Source organism: Hesperophylax consimilis, chromosome 9, assembly GCF_061612785.1.
Source record: "Hesperophylax consimilis isolate HC1 chromosome 9, BYU_Hcon_1.0, whole genome shotgun sequence".
NCBI lineage: Eukaryota > Metazoa > Arthropoda > Insecta > Trichoptera > Limnephilidae > Hesperophylax > Hesperophylax consimilis.
Genome location: NC_142844.1, coordinates 1,039,596 through 1,066,327, shown reverse-complemented (window position 1 = coordinate 1,066,327; position 26,732 = coordinate 1,039,596). Strand labels below are relative to the sequence as shown.

The 26,732-nt window shown below is 31.6% G+C and overlaps 1 protein-coding gene across 1 annotated transcript; it reads right to left on the bottom strand.

Moving 5' to 3' along the window:
* Positions 1-4,064: 4,064 nt before the first annotated feature.
* LOC149420771 (medium-chain acyl-CoA ligase ACSF2, mitochondrial-like) lies at positions 4,065-25,473 on the bottom strand. The gene is made up of 12 exons (XM_089635213.1): positions 25,402-25,473; positions 18,768-18,957; positions 17,067-17,195; positions 16,584-16,804; positions 15,945-16,078; positions 15,265-15,371; positions 15,033-15,157; positions 13,982-14,171; positions 13,592-13,702; positions 12,818-12,960; positions 6,753-6,894; positions 4,065-4,544 (listed from the first exon to the last, which is right to left on the bottom strand). The coding sequence occupies exons 1-12, from the start codon at positions 25,470-25,472 to the stop codon at positions 4,317-4,319; spliced, it is 1,791 nt and encodes a 596-aa protein (XP_089491339.1). The 5' UTR covers position 25,473; the 3' UTR covers positions 4,065-4,316.
* Positions 25,474-26,732: the final 1,259 nt, after the last annotated feature.

Genomic DNA, 26,732 nt, shown 5'->3' with positions numbered 1-26,732 from the left:
ACACGTAAAAAAAACAGCCGATTAATTATACTTACAAATTAAACCATGTACCCCTACAACGAGTAGAATCAGAGATCTTGGAGTACTGCTAGATTCTAAAATGTTATTTAAGGATCAAATTGAACATATTTTGGAAAAAGCTTACAAACAATTGGGATTTATTATACGCATTAAAAAGCCTTTTACTATAGCACACACAATTCTGCTATATATGTCATATGTAAGGTCACAACTCAAGTTTGCCTCAGTCATTTGGAATCCTCAATATCAAACATACATTGATCGTATTGAAAATATCCAATCCAAATTTATTAAACGTATCGTATCGCTTTAGATCATCCTCCGTGGTTTGACCATACCGCTTTACATAAACGCAGAAAAATTTCTGATGCCCTATTCTTATACAAAATCGTGAACAGTCTTGTTGATTCATCACATCTGCTAGAAAAGATTGCATTTCGTTGCCCTGAACACAACACCAGATCGAACGACTTATTTAGAACACCACACTGTAAAGCCAAATATGCGCAAAACTCTTTAATAGGACGTATCTGTAAAACTGACAATGCCTCTAGAGATGTAGACATTTTCAAGTGTAACTTGAGAACGCATAAAATGCAATTTACTAAACTGATAACAATATTTTTTATTTTGTGAAATAATCCTATCATCTTAGTTTATTTTATTGCTTTTATTATAATCATGCGAAAACTGTATTTCTATTACCTGTCTTTAATTGTTTTTATAACATTTTGTAATTCCTTATAATGTTTATTCTTTATATTTCTTTGTCATTTATAAATATATTGTAAAGGTGCAAATATCGAATCAACGACTAGAATTAATGGAACATTATTGGTCTAATATTGTAAATAATTGCTGTTTATGCTAAATATATAAATGACTGTTTCCATAAGTAAAAAAAAAATTATTATAAAAATCTTTTTATTTTTTTTCGAAAAGATACATTACATTATATGGAAGGAAGCTTTTGACTGTCCAACTAGGAAGTTTTCCTGTTTTAGGACAGTGATATAGTGATTTGAACTTCTAAATAATAAACAAATAGTAGATCTTGGCAGTTATTCATTTGTATTTGGTAGCTAGATTGTTTGTTTTGTGAATAAATTACGACCGGAATAATCTTGATTCCTCCATGCAAATAAAAATCATGTAATTTTGTTCCTAAGTAGTGCTGTGTCCTTTTTTTATTTCTTTATTTTTATATCCAGGATTTAGAAGGGTTAGTGCAATCCCACACCCCCATAAAAAGTCCATTTTTTTTTTTTTTTTTTTTTTTTTTTTTTTTTTTTTTTTTTTTTATATATACAATAATATTATTATTGGGTTTATAAAAACAGTTTATTTTTAAACAAGTTCTGCTGTGTAATTATTATTACGCGTGACAGCTGTTTCGCCCTCTGAAGGCATTATCAAACTGTGGGTAGCCCACTTACAGACGATACATTTATATTATTTCTAGGTAGGTATTTTAATTTCATTTACTGATTTCTTAATTGATTTCTAAGTAAAATATTAAAAATTATTAATGGTTATTACCTCAGCAAAGTTTCCCCAATTAGTGTAATGTTTAAATTTGACTGAATGTCTTTATGTTAGTTATTCCCAATCGATGACTCATAGGGTTATTTTAATAGCATAATTAAGTACTTCATAGTGCACTCATATTTGCATTAGGTTTGAAGATATCTAGTAGGGGTGAACGAATTATATTTGTTTGTTCATTAATTAGAATAGTTTTCGGATTATTAGAGTTTTTGTTAATTTCTAACTGCTCTAAAAGATTCAGTTTACGGCCTTTATTTTGTACGTGTAACGGAGTTGGTTTATTATTATCATTAAGTGAGTGATTTTCATCTAGGAGATGTTTGGCAAATTGAGATTGTATTTTATTATTATTTTTAAAAGATCTTATATGTTCTTTAAACCTAGTGTTAAAGGACCGGCCCGTTTGTCCAACATAAACAGCGTTGCATTCGTCACACTGGAGTTTATAAATGCCACTATTTTGTAATTTGAGTACCTTACTTTTTGAGTTTTTAAGAGATGATCCTAAGTTGTTATTTGTGCGGAAGGCAATATCTAAACCACACTTTTTGAGGACTTTGGCAATTTTATTAGATGTCTGTCCGATGAATTCTAAACACCCGAATTTATTATTCGTCTTATTATTAGTCGTTGGGTAAATTAATTTAAGGTTATTTTTGTGTTTGTTATTATTAATTATTTTTAAAAATAAAAATTTATTAAAAATAAACTGTTTTTATAAACCCAATAATAATATTATTGTATATATAAAAAATAAAAAAATAAAATGGAGTTCTACAAATTAAACTTAATAACAATAAATAAAAAAAAATAAAAAAAAAAAAAAAAAAAAAAAAAAAAAAAATGATTTTATAGCTTTTACCATAAAACAATCTTGATAATGCTTTACAGTACATCATATGTCTTATACATTTTCTTGATAGTGTACAGCACATTAGATGTCTTATACATTTTCTTGATAGTGTACAGCACATCAGATGTCTTATACATTATCTTGATAGTGTACAGCACATCAGATGTCTTATACATTATTTATTTTATTTTATTTTATTTTATTAGGAACATTAACAGGTTTATAACATAACATGCATAGAGAGAGAGAAAAAATAAGTAAAAGAATTAGGTTACAACCCAATAACCAATGTTCACATCATGCAATAAAGATAAAGAAGGTTAAAAAGCAATAAACAAACAAAGAAAGGTTAAAAACAAAGAAATGTTAAAAACAAGGAAATAATAAGAGAAAATGTATATATATATATATATATATATATATATATATATATATATATATATATATATATATATATATATATATATATATATATATATATATATATATATATATATATATATATAAATATATATATATACATGTATAATGTTTAAATTTATACATGTATAAACACATACATACATATATATACATACACATGCATATACACATATAAACACATACGTACACACATACATATACATAGTTGCATACATACATACGCATACATACATGCATACATACATGCATACATACATACATACACATACGTACATTTGATATTAAATACAAATAATATGTAAGAGTGATAATGAATAAATGATGAATGCAATGTATTAAATTTAGAAAAGGGTTAATTATTACAATACTCTGTTAACAATTTTTTTAAAAGCTCCTAAGGTACACGACAGGATATCAGCATCAAAATAAGTTTTATTGTAATGATTGCAAGTTCTTAGTAAGAAAGAATTTTGCCTGAGACTCGTTGAAGCAATGATTTGTCTCTAGTTTTCTTACTTGGGACTCTAATATTGATTGATGACAAAAGGGCTGGACAGTCAATATGACCACTCAACACTTTGTGTAAGTAAATCATGTCCGCAGTGTCTCTCCTGCTTTTTAATGTTTTAAGTCCGTGGTGCTTGATAGAGCTTTCCATATCGTAATAACGTAATTGTCTCCTGAAGTTCAAGTGATGTACAAACTTTCTTTGAACAGCTTCAATGCGTTTTGTGTGAATGTTATAAAAAGGATTCCATATGGCAGAAGCGTACTCAAGATGACTACGGACGTAGGAGTAATACAAAATTTTGAGTGTATGGATATTGTTGAATTCCTTTCCAATACGGAATAAAAATCCTAACATGCTCAATGATTTCTTGACAATCTTATCCACATGTGCCTTGAATGAAAGTTTGTCGTCAATCAGTACACCGAGGTCTCAAATTCGATTGACTTTTTTGAGTGGTTGACTGTTTGTAATATGGTAATTATATTCAATTTTATTTTTATTTATAATTTTATTATCTCGATAGTGTACAGCACATCAGATGTCTTATACATTATCTTGCTAGTGTACAACAAATTTTCTCACGGGAAAGCGATAACTAAGCAAATAAAATTTGAAAAAAATATATATTGTCATAATTTATTTAAAATAAAATACATTTTATAAATAAAATAATTATCTCAACAAATGAATCATCCGAAAACCCTTGAAATAGTGAATTACAAGTTTAACATGAACGAAATCCTCTTTTAAATGTAGGTACCTAAATGTGTGGTAAAGTACCTACCATACATTTAATAGTACGTACTTAAATGTATGGTATAGTACCTACCATACATTTAATAGTAGGTACCTAAATATATGGTAAATTACCTACCATACATTTAACATAAATTTATAATTATGAAGAATATTGGAGTTGGTAGTCCTCATTTCCTAACAAAATAATAAATTTATAAAAAATTAAAGTTTTCCGCTTTCAACCATTTCTTTTAATTTAAACTTTTGTATTTTTCCACTGGGCGTGAGGGGAAAATTGTCTACAATTTTTAATAGCCTTGGAATTTTGAAATTGGCGATGGTTCCTTGACAGAAACTCTTCACATTATTTAATTCTAGCAGCGCTCCTTCCCTCAACCTCACACTGGCACAGATCTCTTCTCCTAATCTGTCATCCTTTATGCCAAATACCTGAAAAATAAATATAATTTCAGTGCAATACAATTAATTATTACAGACTACATAACTTCACTGTTAACTGAGAAAAATCAGTTTGCTAGACAAACAAGAATCTGGAACTTGGTATGATTACTTTTTTCCAATAGGGGGTGGTAGATACTCCCAGCATTGCCCAGGTGAATGACCAACATTACATGATAAAGAATTGTCGATAACTTGTCACCGTTCCGAGCACGGCTGCAGATCGCTTCCGCAAAATCAACAGTTTAAGTCAGATGCATTAAGAACACATATAATTTTAATAACTTCTATTTTTTTTTAAATTTCTATACTTCTTATGTTTTATATTCAATATATTTTTAATTCTTTTTAAATTCCTCTATATTTCTACATTTTGCTCTATTCTTTTAAATTATTTTAATGTACTTCACACAAACACTAACTCGCACAATTAACTTCTAATATTCTGTGAACTCTATACTCCATATTTTTTTTTACATTGTACGCTTTCCATATATACATTTTTTTCTATTTTTCATACTTGCTATATTCTTTTAATGTACTTTATAATAATCAACCACCACAACGCGGGCATGTCCCTGGCTTGGTGATCTAAACATTCTTGATGACTAATAAACAATACACTGAATAGATTATTGAGAAAAAACAGTCGCTGTGATTGTTGAGTCGTTGTTGTTTGTTCGTTGGCGACCTAGGTACAGTGATAGGTACCCAGATCTGAATCGTCAGGTTGCTCCCAATCTTCCTCTTTCCCATATCCACCCCCTCCCTACTTTCTTCAGCCGCAAAAATACCCCAAGTATTATGAGTATAACCAGTTTCTAGACACCGCGTATTTTAGAACAGGGTAATTAGGATTCTTTTTAAAAAAATAAAGGTTGTTGTAATGTCTGCTTTTCGGTAAGTAAGTATAAGTAGGAATTTGAGTCATAATAATACTAAATTATAATAACACGGCCGCATTCAGAAAACAGGCAAAACGAGAACACACGTATAAAATAATTTCTTAGATAGTGTATGTAGATAAAGATATCTGAGATAAAAGAGTTCTGTTGTTATGCACTCTGTTGAATATCCTAATATGACTGTGGTCTCAATAAAATGTGAAATGGAAAATTAACCTAAATAATAAAGTATCTTACGTTAGTTTCAATAAACTATGTTAAACATGTGGTTTCAATAATATCGGACGCGACGGATGTAAATAATAAAGAATCATACATAATTCTCAATAATATCTGACATGGTGGATGTAAATAATAAAGAATCTTACATTTAATCTGACATGGCGGATGTGTATAATAATGAATCTATTATGAATCACAATAATATCTGACATGGCGGATGTAAATAATAATCAAACTTACATGAGTCTCAATAATATCTGGCATGACGGATGTAAATAATCAAGAATCTTACATGAGTCTCAATATTATCTGATATGGTGGATGCAAATAATAAAGAATCTTACATGAATCTCAATAATATCTGATATGGTGGATGTAAATAATAAAAAATCTTACATTAGTCTCAAAAATATCTGGTATGGCGGATGTAAATAATAAAGAATCTTACATGAGTCTCAATAATATCTGGCATGGCGGATGTAAATAATAAAGAATCTTACATGAGTCTCAATAATATTTGGCATGGCGGATGTAAATAATAAAGAATCTTACATGAGTCTCAATAATATCTGGCATGGCGGATGTAAATAATAAAGAATCTTACATGAGTCTCAATAATATCTGGCATGGCGGATGTAAATAATAAAGAATCTTACATGAGTCTCAATAATATCTGGCATGGCGGATGTAAATAATAAAGAATCTTACATGAGTCTCAATAATATCTGGCATGGCGGATGTAAATAATAAAGAATCTTACATGAGTCTCAATAATATCTGGCATGGCAGATGTAAATAATAAAGAATCTTACATGAGTCTCAATAATATCTGGCATGGCGGATGTAAATAATAAAGAATCTTACATGAGTCTCAATAATATCTGGCATGGCGGATGTAAATAATAAAGAATCTTACATGAGTCTCAATAATATCTGGCATGGCGGATGTAAATAATAAAGAATCTTAAATCAGACTAAATCATGTCTGACATGAAGGATGTAAATAATCAATAATCCTAGATGAGTCTCAATAATATCTGGCATGGCGGATGTAAATAATAAAGAATCTTACATGAGTCTCAATAATATCTGGGTGGGTGTTGAGTAAGTCTTCAATTTCTTTTGGAAATACGTTCTCGCCTCCTCTGATGATTATATCTTTTAGGCGTCCAGAGATTTGTCCATACCCATCTTTTCGTAAAATCATCTGATCTCTGAAATAACAAACAGAATATTTTTTTTATCAGTATCAAATTATAAAAAAAACGTAAGTAGTTAGGTAAATATTGTGAAATATTTTATTTACACTCTTACACACATTAACAAATCGCAATGTGACCTCAATATTTAACCCAGCTTTGTATTTTGTGACGTTTTACACTTGGATCAAGTATTATAGTTAAAAAAGGAAAAAAAAAACAAGGAAATTATCAAAAATATGCGCAATTTAATGCACCAAAACTTGACGAAAAATGCAAGGGTTTATATAAAAGCAAGAAAAGTGCAAGAAATATTCCTACACAAACATTACTAAGATGTGTTTTATGTTGATTTTATATTTGGAATTCTGTGATGAAATTTTAGTTTAATGAATATTATAGTAAGATGAGTTTTGCCAAAGGTCAAGAGAATCGTTTACTGCATTATAAAAGTACTTTACTGATATTTAAAAAAACGCAGTAGGTAAACAGAAGTCAAGCGTAAATAAGATTTAAACCAAATATTTAATTCATGCCATATTTTTTATTATATACGGATTTCATTTTTTTCAATTTCAGTGCCGGCAACCCGGGCGTTTATTTATTATTAGTTATGTACATACATGATTTTTCTCCTTACCCTCCTCACTAGACAAAGTCTGTTCTGAGGCTGGTAACTAACAATTTCCAATTACATAAAAACAAATAAGTGGTAAAAAAAAAGAAATATATATATTATAGTAAAAATAATAATAATAAAATAAGAGGAAAATGAGAATTTAAAAACAGAGTAGAAAAAAGAAAATATATAATTTTAGATATTAAGAATATTACTTATCTCTCTTCTTTCTTTGACATTCAACCAGTTTAAAAATCTTTTGAATACCCAATTCAAATTATTAGATGCGACGTAGGTCTTTGTTTGGGCTACAAACTTATTGAATATATGTGGTGCCAAGTAAGATTCATGTTTTTTTGCAAAATTTGATTTGATATATGGTACTTGTAATTGATTGTGTGTGTTTGCTCTTGTGTTTTGCGAGTGAGTTATGAAGTGTGGTGATATTTTTATGCAGTTTTTGTAGATGATCTTCTTTATGAATAGTTTATTTATGTCTAATAGGTTATTGTTGATCATTAGCTGTTCTGTCGGATGTTGATAAGGCTTTCTAAACATAATTCTGATTATTGTTTTATGATTGATTTTAAGTGATTTGAGATGAGTCTCTGCTGCTGCTCCCCATACTGAAATACCATACATAAGAATACTTTGACAGAGTGCAAAATATATATTTTTTAGCTGAGGTAGTGACATAATGTTTCGAATTGTTTTGAAGATGTAAGAGAGTTTCCGTATTTTTTTTTGTAATTAGGTTGATTTGGAGATCCCATTTTAAGTTATTGTCAACAGTTAAACCGAGATATTTAATATTTTGCGCATAATCAATTTTGTCACAAACACAGCGTGAGTTAGTTAATGAGGTAACTGTGCAGGGGTGAAGATGAAGTTGTGGGCGACTATCTGGCTGACCAGCTAATGTTTTACTGAAAGTTAAGTATTTAGTTTTAGAAATATTTAGTGTCAGTAGATTATTTATTAGCCATCTATTTACTTCAGTCATCCCTGTTTCCGCGTGTTTGAAGACGTTTTCCCATGATTGGGCTTTGAATAAAATTACAGTGTCATCTGCATAACTGATTACTTTGTACTCTATGTTCCCTAGGCTTATCTCAGTTAGACTGTTAATGTAGATGAGAAACAGTATGGGACCCAAGACGCTGCCTTGGGGTACTCCATACCTGTTGCCTACTTTGTCACTTTCTTGATTATTTATTTTTACAATTTGTTGTCTATTTTCAATGTAGCTAATGAACCATTTTAGTGGTGGACCTGTTATGCCAATGTTTTTGAGTTTTTGTTGGAGTAATTTGTGTGAGATGGTGTCGAAAGCTTTTGCTAGGTCTAAGAACACTCCTAACACATTTGAACCGCCATCTAGGTTTTTCACTATGTAGGTGGTTAGTTCCGATAAGGCGTCTTCTGTTCCCATTTTCGCTCGAAACCCGAATTGACGGGTGGAGATCAGTTTGTGTTTATCAAGGTATGCGAGCAGTCTTTTTTTCATAGTTTTTTCTAGTAGTTTCGATAGCGAATTTAGCAGAGTGATTGGTCTGTAATTTAAGATCAGCGTTTTGTCTCCCGATTTATGTATTGGAGTAATACAACCTATTTTTAGGTGATCGGGGACAATGCCGAGGCTGAGACTTTGGTTGAAAATATGTTGAAGTGGTATAAGTATATGTTCTCGGAGACTAATCAGTATATGATTGGAGAGGTTATCTGGGCCCACAGCGCAATTTGGTTTGAGAGAAATAATTAAATCCAAGATTTCCTTTGTACTTATTTTGTGAGCATAAAACGAATGATTTGGTTGTATGGTAGAGGATAGTTTGGTTAAAGAGTCTTCTGTTGTGCCGTTTTTTAGAAGAATTTTTTCAGCCAAGTTAGATCCGACTTTTGCAAATTGGGAGTTAATAAAATTAGCTATTTTACCAGGTTCATTTTTTGTAAGGGTTTTGTTTCCATTTATTAACAGTACTTTGATCTTCGAGTCTTTTTTCGGATTGGAGAAAGTAATATCTTTGACGATTTTCCAGATTTTTTTGGGATCATTTTTGGCGGATTTTATTTCTTTTTTGTAGTACTTGTATTTGGCTTGTTTGATTAATTTATTACAAAGGTTTCTATATAGCAGGTAATTATTTTTTAGTTTGTCATCATATGGGTTTTTGCGCACTTGCATGTGCATTGTGTCTCTTTTATGAATGCTGTTTACTAATCCTTTCGTGATCCAGGGTGTTATTTTTTTTTCTTTATGTGAGTAGTTTTTCGGGGTATTTTTTGTTGTATGTTTAGCAATGTAGGTTCCAACTGTGTTCATAAATGTGTTCAGCGCGTTGTTTGGGTCGGGTTCATTTATTACATTTGACCAAGATTCCTTATGTATGTCCTCTATTAGGCATTTAAAATTAATTTTGTCTTGTACGGAGTTGTTTTTTTCATCTTTTTGTTTCTTGTTATGATGTATGCTTAGTGTAGTAGTGAAATGATCTGTGACCGTTGATCGAATAATGGATGAAGATGTTTTTTTCCTAGTTTTAACAAATATATGGTCAATACAGGATTCAGAGTTTGACGTAATTCTTGTTGGTGAGTTGATTGTCGAATTTAGTCCATAGTGAGTAAGTAGACTTAAGTATTCTGTGGTTATTGGTTGCCCGTTTAGTAAGTTAATATTCATATCCCCTGCAATAATTAATTGTTGTGTTTTTTTATTTTTTTCGAGAAGTTTATTTAAGGAGTTGAAAAAAGGTGAGAGATTGTTATAGCATGGGGGTCTGTAGACGGCAAATATGGAGATGTCTGTTCCGAGGGAGATTTGGATACAGTTTGCTTCGGTTAGGTTGATTTCTGTTATTGATGGGTTTAGTGAATCTTTGGCAAAGATTACTATACCGTCGTTTTGATTTAGATGTTTAGTGGAATGGAGAGTTGTATAGTCTTTTAAGTTTAGGTTTGTGTACGAATCATCTAACCAGCATTCAGTCAAGATAATAATGTCGAAGCTTATGTTTATTTCGTTTAAGAGGATCGAGAAATTATCGAAGTTCTTTCGAATACTTCTAATGTTTTGGGAAATTATGTTTAAGTTGTGTTTTTCTGTGAACAGAGAATTACATTCTGTCGCTTTGTCAAAAGTGTGTTCTGAGTTGTTAAATGTTTCTGTATCAATATTAAGTTGAGTAATCATGTTGCGGTTGCGAAGATACATAAGTTGATCCATACAAAGTTCACACATTTTGCTAGTGGTGGTAAATAATGAGTAATATAGGAGTCAAAATTGAGAGTAAAATTATTCAAATACTTTGGATAATAAAAACTTTTAAAAACATAAAATTTCATGGTAAAATAATTAGAATACTTTGGATAATAAAATAAAATCCTTTTAAACCATAAGATTTGATAGTAAAATAATTCAAAGAGTTTGGATAATAAAAAATATTTAAAACAGTTATATTTGATGGTAAAATAATAGCAGTATTTTGGATAATAGAAACCTTTAAAAACATAAAATTGGATGGTAAAATAATGAAAATACTTTGGATAATAAAAACCTTGAAAAGCATAAAAATTTTAAAGGGAAATAATTTAAGTACTTTGAATAATAAAAACCTTTAAAACAACGAAATTTGACAGTAAAATTATTCAAATACTTTGGATAATAAAAACCTTTGGTACAATATAATTTGATGGAAAAATAAGTTGAATAATTTGGATAATAAAAACTTTTAGAACAATAAAGTAATATGGTAATAATGATGATAAAATAATTCAAATACTTAAAACACAGGATAATTAAAACATTTTAAGCAATAGCATTTGATTTTTTTTTTTATTTTTTTTTTATTTTATTTTTTTTTATTTTTATTTTATTTTTTTTTTTTTTTACTTTTTTTTACTTTTTTTTTTTTTTTTATTAAATATCAAAATAATATACAAAAATCAAGAAGTCCCAATAAACTACTTTAAAGTAGTTTGTCATTGGGTGCTTTTAACTATGGATGGTATAATAATAAAAAATATTGGATAATGAAAACCTTTAAAAACATAAAATTTCATGGTAAAATAATTAGAATACTGTGGATAGTAAAATAGAATCCCTTTAAACCTTAAAGTTTGATGGTAGAAAAATTCAAAAACTTTGGATAATAGAAAATATTTATAACAGTAAAATTTGATGGTAAAATAATAACAGTACTTTGGATAATAGAAACCTTTAATAACATAAAATTTGATGGTAAAATAATGAAAAAACTTTGGATAATAAAAACCTTGAAAAGCATAAAATTTTAAAGGAAAATAATTTAAGTACTTTGAATAATAAAAACCTTTAAAACAATAAAGTTTGACAGTAAAATTATTCAAATACTTTGGATGATACAAACCTTTGGTACAATATAATTTGATGGAAAAATAAGTTGAATAATTTGGGTAATAAAAACTTATAGAGCAATAAAAATTGATGTTAAAATAATTCAAATACTTTGGATAATTAGAACATTTAAAACAATAGCATTTGATGGCATAATAATAAAAATACATTGGATAATAAGAACCTTTAGAAACATAAAATTTCATGCTAAAATAATTAGAATAAGATTGATTCTCAGAATTTGAACGATTCATCAAAGTTCTGTTAAAGTCCTATTCAAGTTCTGTCATAATAGGCCAGAACCGAAATAATAACACAACTTGAAAATTAACTTTGAAATTTGATGAACTGTTCAAATTCTGTGAAACAATCCATCCTGAGTATTCATCAGATTTCAAAGTTCGTTTTCAAGTTCTGTGAAAGTCCTATTCGAATTCTGTTATTATTGCAGTTCTGTGAAGCAACTGATCTGTAATAATATAATAACAGAATTCATGTAGGACTTTCACAGAACTTTAAAATTAACTTTGAAATTTGAAGAATTGTTCAAATTTTCTGAAACAACTCTTCATTAGTTATCCAGGGGAAAATATGCTTTTGTCAGTAAGCGGGTTACTGTAATTCTTTCCTTACATATTATTTATGAATAATTCACAAACATCGTTTTTTTAATTAATTTTTCAATCGCTTTGGCAAATCTCAAAATGATAAAATTAATTAAATTTCTAATTTCTTTATTAACATTAAAGACCTAAGACATATTTTTATCAGTAGCAAGTATTGAAATAAGACTTGGTTTTGCCAAACTGTAGCGGCCCACACAAGAGTACGTGTACATGGCGATAGATTAGAAAAAACGAAGTGGACAAAATAAATTTAAAGCAGAAAATAATTTTAGTAGAGTTATACCAGACTTATTATTACTACATAAAGTGAATGCTTACCCAGTCCTCATCCATTTGGCTGGACTGATGACTTCTGCGGTTTTTTCTGGATCCTCATAGTATTCCTGCATGTTCCCGTAACTTCTAATACACAATTCCCCTGGAGTACCCATTGGAACCGTTAGACCATATGCGTCCACTATCTGAAAAATATCCAAATATACAATACAAACATATCTATAGGTACCTACTTACAGATCGTATGCTAAATGTTAGATTTTTTTAATTGTAGGTAAACATTATAGGTATACTAAATGCTGTAGAAATGTGATCTCTTAGGCGTATGTGTGGTAAAACTTTGTTCGAACGTTAAAAAGTGGAGATCCGGAAAGAGTTTAAGGCTGATGTAAGCGTAATGGTTAAGATTAAAGAGACGCTTATATGGTTTGTTCATGTGGAGAAGTTCAACTAAAAAACGAGTGTAAGGAGAAAATGTGACAGGAATTAATGGTAGAGGAAGTTATAAGAATAAGACGAAATAAGAATGTGAATGAAGTAAAGAGTGTGTACAGATATAGAGTTGTGTGGTGATTTACCCTCTATGCATACCCCTTCGCAATAACGACGTGATGGTTAGTTAGTTAGGAAGAGATATTATTCACAAATCCAGTATCAAGCTCATCTTGCTTTATTTCTTATAACCGATTGGTTTACACCCAGACTTTGAGAGTGCATCCTTCTTCAACCTATTATAGTCCTCTATCATTACACAAGCAACAATTTCAACTTTTAATTACGGGAGTAGGGTGAACTAAAAAAAACGTTTTCTCTTACTTTCGCTTCTGAGTGTCCCATGAGTTGTCCCACTGTGTCAGTGGCTGTGAAAACGTCATCTCCTTTTACATTTTGGAAAATTCCGCATGCTTCTGTCATACCATACAATGTCTGCAAGATTAAATAAATAACTACAAAACAATATAATAACAGCTATGACACTACATGTACAGCAATAAGGGAATCGATAATCCTTTTCAAGTGCCACTTCTTTCAAAGTCCATTGCCTGTTAGTTTTAAGATCAATTTACACACTGTTAAACAATAATACCAGAAAAGAATTTGTAACTGACCTACAACAGTTGTTATTTGAGGTAAAATTTAGTGAAAAAATTGGCTTCATTACGTTTTAAACTAATATGATCATAATCTCCAGATTTCCATACTGACCTTTATTGACTTAATGCCAAGATGGTCCCGGATTTGTTCCCCCAGTTGTCCAGAACACGGAGCCCCTCCTGTTGAAGCTATCTCCACCCCGCGGATGGGGGCCCCCGGATTGCCTACCAGGCCCCCCTTGCTGCGTTGGTAGCTCACGAGGTCCACATACATTGTGGGAGTTCCAGTCACAATTGTACACCTAAGAGATGTTACACATACTTATTGCGAAAGTTTGGGAATGTTCAGTATGGAAAATCCCATTGAAGAAGAATACAATGTGCATAATTTTATTACATAATGATTATTAAGAGCGTCTGTAGCGGACGGCGTGGATTTGATGTTCAAACAAATCAACAGATTTATTCCAAGGTTGAAACCTTGCACTCATGACCTTCAAAACAATATGAAGGTCATTGTCTAGTTGAGATTTCGAAAAACTACCCCCATCTCCTTTTCCCACCCCTTAAACAAAATTTTGATACTTTTTGATGAAATTTTGCACACTTGACGTTAGAAATAAGAGGAAAATTACTGTTTACATCTGATATCAAAAAATTCCACGCAAGGTCTGGGCAACGCCCGGGACTTCAGCTATCTATCGATTAAATACTTTCCATTTGAATTTAAAAAATTTAATGTTTTGCAAAATATGCTGCTTGTACACAGATATTTTTGCTATTCCAGAACAAAAACAAATTTTGAAATTTCAAAACAGTTTGTTTTAAAAAAACTGTATTGATATTTTATTGTCGTCAGTACTTTAGTATTTTTTACGTTTAATCGCCACAGAATCACGAATGTCTGATAATCTCCACATTAATATTTGTAATTCAGTTTTATAACCGCTGCAAATATTCATTAAGTAATTCAGGCAGGAGAATATAACCGTTTTATTGGTGTTGAAAAATAATAGGTCCAAAAATCCAATTTAAGTCCAAAAATCATTCCCTACCTTTATCTATTCAAAGCATTGTTTTGAATTTTATTTAACGGGAATTTTAACAGCTTACATCAGACATGACACAATTTTCAATAGGTAAGACAAAAAGAATAAACTAACTTTTCTTGGGCAATAGACTGTACAGCATTTTCTACATTATACACTGGACCTGGTATCACCATTGTGGTTCCATGTTGTAAAGAGGCCATTGCTGTCAATAGTCCAAATGCATGGAAAAGGGGTATCTACAACATTAAACATTTAATCATTAAATAGTACCGACGTTATTTTAATGATTGCTTTATTTATATTTTACATGACCAAAGTCCATATGTTTTATAAATCAAGTTACCTGAAGTAATATTGTGTGTTCTTTCACTGATAATTCATTTCTAAATCCAACCTCCCAGCTATTGTTTACATAGCTTAAATGTGATAGTAGCGCTGCTTTAGGCTGTCCTAAAATCAACCAATTTCATTATATATTATTTTGGTCTCCCAATACTTCTCCTGAACATAATCAATTTAAAATATGTAGCGTTCTAGTGTTCTCCATGAAAAGCCTCCGCTCCTAACTCCTAAGCAAGTTCCGGAGTGGTAGATACAATAAATAGCACCGTTGGTTGAAGTGGTTTTAGCCGTGATTCGTGGCTATATGTGAATAGCCAAGTTCTTCCCAACCTCCATCTCCCTATCTCCTTCCCCTCCTCTCTCCGTACACCCTCACAACAGACCCGATTGGAAATACTATCGTCACACTGGCTCAAAGCAGGGTTGGGATTCCGTGTGGTATTCATATACAAGAATAAAGTGTTCCCCCCACGCTGTCCACTGTGACTATGTTTGGATCTACCGAAACTCCCCCATCCTGCAGACTTATTATAAACAATCTCTTTTGTTTAAACATTGAAGATAATATTAACCACTCTTAAACGAAAAACGTGAAGCAGATAAGATGGAGAAATATTGCTGAACAATATATCTATTTTTGAACAGCAGTAACGACGAATGCATAATTGTTATTTTTCAAACCTGTAGTTCCTGATGTGAACAGTATTACAAAAGCAGAGTCTGCCTGGTTCAAGCGGAGATGTTCTGAGATGTATTGAGTGAACGAACTTGTAGTACCTCCACTGGAGATTATATCTGTGTATGTGAACACACCACTGAAACATAAATAATGTTGTTTAATAAATACGTTATTATCACCTCACGGCAAAGAATACAAACTAGGATTGCATTGTATCTAAGTTGATTATATTAAATTCAAATATCATTTAAACACTGTAATTTTACATAGAATCGCTAAATTGTAAATATTTTGATGACAAATAAATCTCTATCAAGCAGTTTTTAGTTATTATTAACTGCTAATAAGTATTATCAATTACAAACTAATAATCAGCGAAGAAGTAGAAAGAAAAAAACACATTTATATCAGATCAGAGGTTATTATGATTTTAATTCAATTAACGTAATTGAATTTACGACAACACTTTCAGTGCAGAATTATAATTTTGATTGTGGAAAAAGGACAACGCCGACGCAGTAAAACTTGCTTTGTTTTCTTGAAGTTCTAAGAAAAGTGGTATTTTATATTTATACTATGATACAACGCACTTAAGTATTATAAAACGCAGTGTGGCTTTTATTATACTATAATTTACATACTCGAATTTTTTATCATCCATCATAATAATAGTCTTGATGTTGGGCATCCTTGAACTGTTCAATTCTCCCGGAACACAGAAGCCCAACTCAGGGGCGATGGACCTCAGCATCCCATAGATATCTTGGTTCTTGAAGACAGATGATATTGCTAATGCCTTTATTCCTACCTTGTTGATGCAGAACTCAAGTTCTGTCTTTCGATAAGCAGGATTAATAGGAACCTGGAACAAATTGGAAATTTATAAGACAGCTAAATGTAATGTTAATTGAAACTTACCACAACTAAAGGAAGGGTTAAAAAATAGACAATGGTTTACTATATCTTACCACAAACGAATGAAGGGTTACAAGAATAGACAATGGTTTACTAAATCTTACTACAAACGAACGAAGGGTTAAAAAAAGAGACAACGGTTTATTGAATCTCGCCACAACTAAAGGAAGGGCTAAAGACAGACAATCCTTTGAAATGTTAAATCTTACCACAACTAATCCTGCTCTAGTGGCAGCCATCATTGTTGTGATCCATCGTATGGAGTTTGGACAGCAAATTCCGAACTTGTCTCCGGGTTGTAATCCACTCTCCACTAACCCAACTGCAAGCTTGTCTGCCTAAGGCATAATCAAATATTATCGTATAGCATTTATTAGCATTAATATAAGGCACAGTGGTAAAATAATATAACCCTCTATTTAAACTTTCAAAATTTTGTCTGGACATTATAATTGCCACCCAATTGTCACCCAAGAAATTTTATCTGGACTTTATAATCGCCACCCAATTGGCACCTAAGAAATTTTATCTGGACATTATAATTTCCTCCCAATTGGCACCTATGAAATCTCCACCACCTAAATCCCTGTAGACTCTCAAAAGATAACACTCTTTGTATCTAATCCTAGGAAACACTTCCTTGCAAATAGAGTAGTGCATGCATGGAACAAACTTAAACAACATGTCGTAGATTCTATTCATATAAAATATTTAAGACTCGATGAATTTTTATATGAAGAGAAGGATTAATTTATTTTAAATTTAAAACAACTCAATTATTTTAACTTATTGTGAATCTGAGCGCATCGGAAGAATTCTGCCAGCTCATTAAATAATAATTAAAAATATTTCCTACTAATTTCAAAAACATGAATCAAAATTGATTTCCAATTGCACAATGAGAGACAGGTGCCCACTTTTGAAAAGGGTAATCTTGTATGGCTATATGGGTGGCACTTTGATTTCCAATTGCACAATGAGAGACAGGTGACCACTTTTGAAAAGGGTAATCTTGTATGGCTATATGAGTGGCACTTTGATTTCCAATTGCACAATGAGAGACAGGTGACCACTTTTGAAAAGGGTAATCTTGTATTGCTATATGGGTGGCACTTTGATTTCCAATTGCACAATGAGAGACAGGTGACCACTTTTGAAAAGGGTAATCTTGTATGGCTATATGGGTGGCACTTTGATTTCCAATTGTTGGTGACCACTTTTGAAAAGTGTAGTCTTGTATTGCTATATGGGTGGCACTTTGCTGGCATATTTTAGGAGTCGGGAAAATATATCTATCTACCTATTTACGTTAAGAAGATTGTCTTAGGCGGCCGGTAGATGGACGGACAGCTGTTAACGGATTTGTATGCGAATGTACAGTAGTATTCCGAGATTAATGAAATTTTGCACACTCTTCCCTTAAAATAAGGCTGAAGTTCCCGGACAACGCCGGAGACTTCAGCTACTCTTCTATATTTACATAGAATACATTGATATAAATATATCCCTATTTATTGTTTTGGTGTTTAATTCGTAGAACTCCATTTTTTTTTTAAATAAATTTAAAATAAATCAAATTTAATAATGTTATAATAATTATTAAGTTCTGCAAGTATTTCTGTTATTTTTACAGTTTTTAATGTGACAGCTGTTTCGGCTTTTGAGGTCATTATCAAACTGTGGATATGTCCACACGGCGACGACTTATTTATATGATTTTATTTACATTAAAAACTGTAAAAATAACAGAAATACTTGCAGAACTTAATAATTATTATACCATTATTAAATTTGATTTATTTTAAATTTATTTATAAATATATCCCTTCTAGAAAACTCTTCCAGTAACCTTTTTTCCGCCTACGTTTTAAATTTACCTTCCATGTTTATTATAATATCTACAAAAATACCTCTTCTAGGACTTGACTGAATGTCATGGAGAGACCTTCACTGTGGGACACAATGAAGGTCCTGTCAGGCCAGGAGTTGGCGGCCCTCTGGAGACACGTCCCGATGGTTTCGTACCGCAGGGGCCATCGTCCCGGGTTGTGGACATAACTTGGTTTGCCAGTGCTGCTGTACTGGCGACTGCTGCATATCCTGTAAGGACTTATATGTAAGGAAAAATAATAATGTACATATCTTTTTGCGGTGGAGACATTAAAACTTAGTAAATCCCAAACTTTCATTATGTCGAACCATTATGTTGTAATGTTAGGATCATATCTGATCTGAGAAATGAACAGATTTGGAGATGTATGTATGTTAATATATACCATATGAATGATCGTAGAAATAAATCTAATGATTTCTTCACAATAACATTTAACATCCCTTCCTACAGCCCCTACCTTATTCCGCCTCACAACGCCGCCCAACCGGTTGGTGACATAGTTCCACTGTCTGTACACTGCACACCTGCACAGGCAGGGACGCTCTTGTGAGGTGTCACATAAAAAAAAATAAAAAAACATCCTCAAACCCAAAGTCAGCTTGAAAACGTCAATCGTAAAAAAACTTTTTTGTTAAATTTATCAAATTATAGCACAGTGACATTATGACACAATGTATTCAAACTCACAAAATAACACTAAGCAGGTATTTCCGCATACTTAGTAAGTACATACGCTAAAACTTTTTTTTTTACTAAGTAGTTCGGTAGATAGGTAAATGAAAATCCGTGCAAAATTGATGGCTTACCGACATAATTTGTGTTATGGGCGTGTTTGTATGACGATAAAATCAATGTTTTTGCAAAATACGGAAGATTTTTTTTTATTACATTATTGCCTTATTACATTCGTTTTTACATTTGTTATATTTTATAATATTTCCCCACTTGCTACGCTAGTAATAGCTTGCGCCGTGTTGAAGCAAGTAGTATACGACTTCATTTTTAGTACGATCAAAAATAAAAATAAAGTTTTGATATGCACACTTTTATAATAATTAATTTTAATAAGAAATCCACCTTTGATCGAGAGGTTCCCTCAATATTCAGGGACAATATTTTTAATTGTTCTCCGATATTTGTCGATTCCTCTTGGCCGGGAGACCTATCGGTCTTCAGCACCTTAAATAGCGGCATAGTTTAGATTCACCTTGGCTCCCCGTACTTGCAAACATAACCCCGCCAAACATCAGGCGAGAAATTGCAACACTGGCACTGAGGGAATACAAGAAGGCGCTGCAAAAGAGCGCAATACTTTTGGACGAAGATGTCGTCTTCCACCCAACATGCCGCTTGAAGTCCCCAAAGCCCTTCTGGGCGGAAGGAGAGAGGCTCCTCCGATTACCTCTCACCCCAGAAGATAGGTGGAAACTTGAGTGGCAAACGGCCAACGTGGGAATTGCCCACCTCATACACGACCCCACCGAGAGACAGCCTGGGTTCTCATTGCCTCGCAAAACCTGGTCCACCATCAATAGGTTAAGGTGCTCCCATAGCCGCTGTGCCCACATGATGCACAGATGGGGCTTTAAAGAGTCGGCGATGTGTAAATGTGGTGTGGTGCAGACCACCGAACATGTGGTCAACGAATGCCCGCTCCATTCATTCCCCGGCGGGATTTATGAGGTCCACATGGCGACGCCTGAGGCCCTAGACTGGCTTGCAGACCTAGATGTCCCCCTCTGGCCCCCCCACCATACGGAAGAAGAAGAATAATAATAAAAACAATACAGAAATAGTGTTGAATAAATCAAAACAAAAGAGGTAAAATAAAGACAAGTAAGTATTTAATTAACGCGTTTTATAATATTTAGTCATTTTAAATAATTTATTGAATGGCTAACAATATAATAAGAAGAAAAAATAGTATTAAAAAAAAGATTAATAAAAATATATAATTTACGTGACGGGATGCATGATATTTTTAGCCGTCGAGAGATCAGTCATTATAACTTGTTTTCAAATCTAGTATTGAATACTTTTCTTGAACAAGCTATTTTCAGTAGGGAATCTAGCATATTGCAAATGAAGGGAACAAGGAAAGTTGGGATCTCTGTCTGAAAGCAGTACGATAGAGGGTACTTGCAGAAGACCCGTTGTAGCTCTTCTAGTACTGTGGTTATAGGTAACTGATTTGTTGAGGTTGGGGCGTTCTCTATAGTATTTAATTAAACAATAAATAAATAATTGACGGACCGAGAGGATTCTTTATTTATTGCTTTAGTGGGATGTCTGCAAGAAGTGTTTATCATAACCATTAGAACTGCTCATTGTGCTCCGAGAGAAGTAATAGGATTGGTTAGTATAATTAACTAACTAACCATCACGCCGTTTCTCCGCAGGGGTAGGCAGAGAGGACGGACCGCCAAACAACTCAGTCTTGGCATACACTCCTTGCCTCATTCACATTCATACATACTCTTCTATTATTCTCACTCTTGACGTGATATTTAATAAATTAACAATACTTCATATCAGCAATTTTTTTTCCTTGTACAAGTAAAAAACAACAACTTTTCAGGAAAGTGATTTCAAATTTACTATCTGTGACTACTTCTATTTGGTGATTGAGTAACAAATATTTATTTTAAATTGAAATATGTTTTTGGGATTTTTTTATTTTGAAACTACGTGAAGATTGAAATTGAAAAATTTCACTCTCTTACTTTTACTTTTTACACCTTCCATTAGTATGATAGATATGTTCGTAACATTTGGAAAGCAGACAAAGATAAGATAAAGATAAAAGCGGACTGGATAGGATTGTTATTGGATTAATTCAGTGAATCATGAATTATTTTGAAGTACTCGAGAATATAGATTAATGCGTATTAAAAATTATTTTAATGACAGCTTTAAGTAGATAGGTACTAAATTATTCTTTAAACAAGTTAGGACAGGTAATAATTTGGAATATACGTATCATTGTCCAGTTTTTAATTAATGAGGATTTTTGTGCCTAAAGTACTACCTGATCGCCAAAAGTCGAAGCCTTAATATTTTATACATGAAAAATATTTTTTTAGCGCCTAATCAAATTTAGGTGGAAAAAAAAGTTCTAGCTCGGCAATCAAAGGTATAAGTATAAGAGTATGTATGAGACGATGTATTAATATGAATGAGGCAAGGAGTGTGTGGTGTGACCGAGTTGTTTGGCGGTCCGTCCTCTCTGCCTACCCCTGAGGGGAAACGGCGTGATGGTTACTTTAATCATTTTTAAAAATACGAATATCCGTATTAAGTTGATGACTGGATTAGTAGAATGCACGGGTAGTCTGTTTCATTGATTCATAACATAGAATTAATTGGTAGAATAAGTCGGACACGCCCGGGCCATATCAATAATCGGCATAGCAGTATGTATGAGATGCGGCGATGGCTCATGACTTTTGGGTGTATTAGGGTGCTAATATTAAAATGAATTACATTACTGATGTTGTCGTAACCGAGATGTTTTTTTTTAATTTAGTTTTTTCTATGAAGATTTTCAGGAAATCGGCACGGCCAAACTGAAACTTAAACAACATCATTAATATCGAATTTTTAAACTTGGAAAACTATCACACACAAAAGTCACGAGCCGCAACTGATGAGACGATGAATGCGATGAATTTAGCGATCCTTCCTATCTGCCTCCCCTGCATAATAAGAAGAAGTAATAATATGTACCTACGGTCGTTGGAAAAACCTTTCATCAAACCTTCCATCTAATAGCTGTACTTTTCCCGTATAAGTAACGTCTCTTGACTTGATGCACTACGTCGTGTGATACTTTGAATCGAGCCGCTTTCAATAACACACCTTACGTAGATGGCGATAAGGCTTAAATTCACGCTTCACACCATCCACCTGTTTTGATTTATGCAAGAAAAAAACATGGCCAAAGAGTGCCTTTTATTTTATTTTGTGGATGTTCAGGCATAAATATTTAAATGTTTTTCGATCATTTTATAAATAACTTAATTTGCCACATTATACAATAAAACCATAACTGAAAATGGGTTCATAAGATGGATATCTTGAACTTTAAAGCAGTTTTCATAGGCCTATACATTATTTTTTTCTGAGCTTATAAAAAGACTTATCTAAAAAATACTCGATTGTTTCAAAGGCCAGGATGTATTCTACTCGCAGTATTTAATTAAATCATCTGAAACATTTCTAGGCGACCAAATTTTCAAATCAAAAATACATGATTTTAAATTACTACGTAGTGCATCGCCCTAATAATAGTTTATATTTGTTATCTGAATCAGAGGGTATTTTCTACAGTCAATGATCCGAATAAACTGCAAACATTTATTTAAAAAATAAATAAAAACAAATAATGAAATTAAATGGATGACCTATAATGGATGAGTAACCTCCATAAATGTGTAATTTTCTTTGGTTCGTATTGAAGCTAGACAGCTGCTCGGTCTTTGATAATAAATTAATAAATAATACAAAGTTCATAGATAAGACAGTCCTATTTATTATCATTATGCATTTGTAAGGCTAAATCTATTGCAAATAAATTAACACAATAAAATATTTTATTGACAAAACTCAATATAAATATTTACTTTTATCATAGCAGCGCAGAAAAAGAGGTAATATTGCGTACTATCTAATAATATTATTAGACAAACATAGTGGAACATTATAATGTTCCACTATTATGACGCGAGTAGCAGTGCGTGGGGACCGGATTAGGTACTTTTCGGTCGTTTGTCGTTAGAGTTGGGAGCGTTAGAGGTAAAATTTGACTAATTAGAGGTAAAAAAGTAGAAAAAAAAACAAAAAAACAATTATTTCTCTTCGTTTATGAGACACGAAATGGAGAGGGTCTTATTTCCTGACAAATCAGTTCCTGTTTTGAAAATGGAAGTTAAAATCGTATTTTGTTCAAATATTATACTGTAGGTAGGTGTACTTTATCGCTTGTCTGGATTCTTCAAACAAAAACGTTTCAAAATTCAAATAATAAGTTTTAAAGTTCATTGAAACGGAATTAAAGACAGAGGCACAACTATTAAGTATTAGTAGTTTTTAATGCTCACGTAACTAAAGTAGGTAGGTATTTACAAATTGACGTGGTTATCTATAAAAAGCAGTTTGCAGGGGGACTAGAGACGTTAGTTTTTGTTATTCGGCTTCTAAAATATTTCCAAGTGATTTCTTCAAATGGAATTATTATTTTTTTATGGAATAAATATATTTAAATACAAATGAAAAAAAAACGTACGAAAAGATCATTAAGGAGAAATTATTGTAATATTGTTTTGCATGAAAAGATATTCACGAAACATTATTCTAAAGATTGACGTCACGATAATACGCTATTTTGGTTTTGTTAGCAACATTTGAAAAATTATTTTAGTTGTAATAATTATAATGAAAATGTAAGAATTATAACTCAGACCCATGAAAAATCACGGAATATCTTTGTTAGTATATTGTAGGTACCCTCATTGTCACGTAACTGAATTCAAAATGCAACTGATTCTAATTTTGAAAATGGCACTTATATTCAAAGCAAATTTGAGTTAAAGTGAATAAATTTACGCAGAAATATTTTGTTTCAGGCAGCAACAACCGGAATTAGTATTTGCAAAATATAGTTTTTTTTGTAGTATAGTACAGTGGTTTAGGGCCAGTTGTTCCACAGAACTGGAACAGTTCGCTAAATTTCAAAGTTAAAATTCAAGTTCAGTGAATGTTCTATATAGTTCTTATATAGTTATTATATAGTTCTTATAGTTTCTTTTTAGTTTTTATAGTTCTTATATAGTTATTATTATATTATGGACCATTTGTTACACCGAACTGAAAAGAGTAACACAACTTGAATATTGACTTTAAAATTTGACGAATTGTTTCTGGGCTCAGTTTAGTTTCTGAGTTCACACATTTAAAAAATATTAATCATCTAATTTTATAACAATAAGAGGTTTTTTTATATTTATTTGCTACTTGTATATTGCTCGACTGATGGATAGCTTTTTATGTGATACTTTCACCACCGATTGACGGATTGCTTTATGTGATACTTTCACCACCGATTGACGGATTGCTTTATGTGATACTTTCACCACCGATTGACGGATTGCTTTATGTGGTACTTTCACCACCGATTGACGGGTTGCTTTATGTGATACTTTCACCACCGATTGACGGATTGCTTTATGTGATACTTTCACCACCGATTGATGGATGGCTTTATGTGATATTTTCACCACTGAGTGATGGATTATACGCACCATGACAATATGAATAAATTTTGAAGCTAAACTTGTCGAATTTCGCCGTATGCTGCAGGCTCTTTAAAAAAACAACACTTAACATAATATTAACAAGTATTTAAGTCGGGGTTAAGTCAAACATGAGAGTTGAACTAAATAGATTTAGTTTGTAAAATAGGGGTTTAGTTTGGGTTATTTTAATATTTTTTTCGTATTTGAGAACATTACTTTGATTTAGAAAACATTCGAAACACCACATAAATACTTGTGGTAATACAGTTGAAACCAAGTGCTATTTATATATTTTTTGCGTATTAAGCGTGCAGCGCAATTTGACAACTTTATCAATTTTCAAAAAAAGCCACTAACCTGTTAACTGGGGTAATCCAAGCAAATTGTATGTACTTTTGTGAGACGGCACATTTCATCCAACGATGCATGATCGATACGATATTCTCACAATGAATATAATAATTTTCTTGAAAACATAACGAATAAATTAAAAAAAACACTCAGTTCCAGTGCTAAAATTCCACAAAAAAAATAAATTGATCAATAAAATAAAAAAAATCTCAATATTTTAAGTTTAAATAAAAAAAATGAACTGTCTGAAGGGCGAGTACACTTTTTATGATTGTCTCTCGACGAGTGCCTCCGAAAATTTGACGATAAGAGAAAAGTGTGTAAATAGTGACACAAGATCACTGTTTCTGCTGTTTGTCTGCTATGATAACACCGAACACTAGCTGCTGTCGAGATAGAATTAAATTTATGGAGAAGTCAACACGCAGATATCCCTCTATATGCATTCGTTGGGTGCTCGTTGTTTACCCTGCATTCGTTATATATAAATATAAACAAATTATTAGGTGAGCCGATATTGTATACGTATGCAACTGCATTTTATTTTATTGATAAGTTTGCAAATCAAGATTATAATCAATAAATTAATCAAACCATTTTCTTTTTCAAATATTAAATATAAATTTAACTGACTGCCTTTTCTGTAGATGGATTATAAACTTTAACAATTCTATTTGCATACTTCAGTTTTTCTAACCTACAGAAAGTGATGATGAATATTTTGCAAATCAAACTAATATAGCTAATCGTAAATAATTAAACTAAATAGTTCAAAAATTAGATTTTTATTAATCTCTTCCTCAGTTAAATCTGGGACAAATTTTGATTTTTTTTTTAATGTTTCTCTTCTATAGAAGCTGGCGCTTGTGTTTGGAAGAGCGGTGAGCATCAAGATGAAGAATATTTAGTATTTGTAATTATGATTTAAGGAAATATGAATATTAAAAATAAAAATGAACAAAAATCGAAATTTATAATTAATTAAGAAGATAGTTTCATCATTTTGGTATTTTTACATAGAACTTCTCTTTAATCGGTTTTAATAGTTAATTTAATCGCTTTTAATGTTTGTTAATTTCTAATTACTCGCAGTTTTCCTGCATTTCCTTGGTAATATCTACGTAATTTTATTTGTTATCAGTTCCAGTTTTGAAAAATAATTTTCTATTAAAAATATTATATTTTGGTTACTTTATCGTTTGTCTAAATTTTTTAACTAACGCTTTGTTCAATTTTGAAAATGATGAATAAATTATTTAGTTTTAGAGTTTATTGAACTGAGGCACTTACAATTCTGAAAATGAACCTTAAATTCGAAGCAAAAGTTTAGAATCGCA

Bases quoted from the DNA above. Each gene is read 5' to 3' on its own strand.
- LOC149420771 (XM_089635213.1), bottom strand. From the start codon at position 25,472: ATGCATCGTTGGATGAAATGTGCCGTCTCACAAAAGTACATACAATTT. The intron at 15,372-15,944 runs GTTTGAAAAATA...GGTTGATTTTAG, and splicing joins GTTCACATCAGGAACTACAG to GACAGCCTAAAGCAGCGCTA. The intron at 14,172-15,032 runs GTTAGTTTATTC...AACATCTCTTAG, and splicing joins CAGTCTATTGCCCAAGAAAA to GTGTACAATTGTGACTGGAA.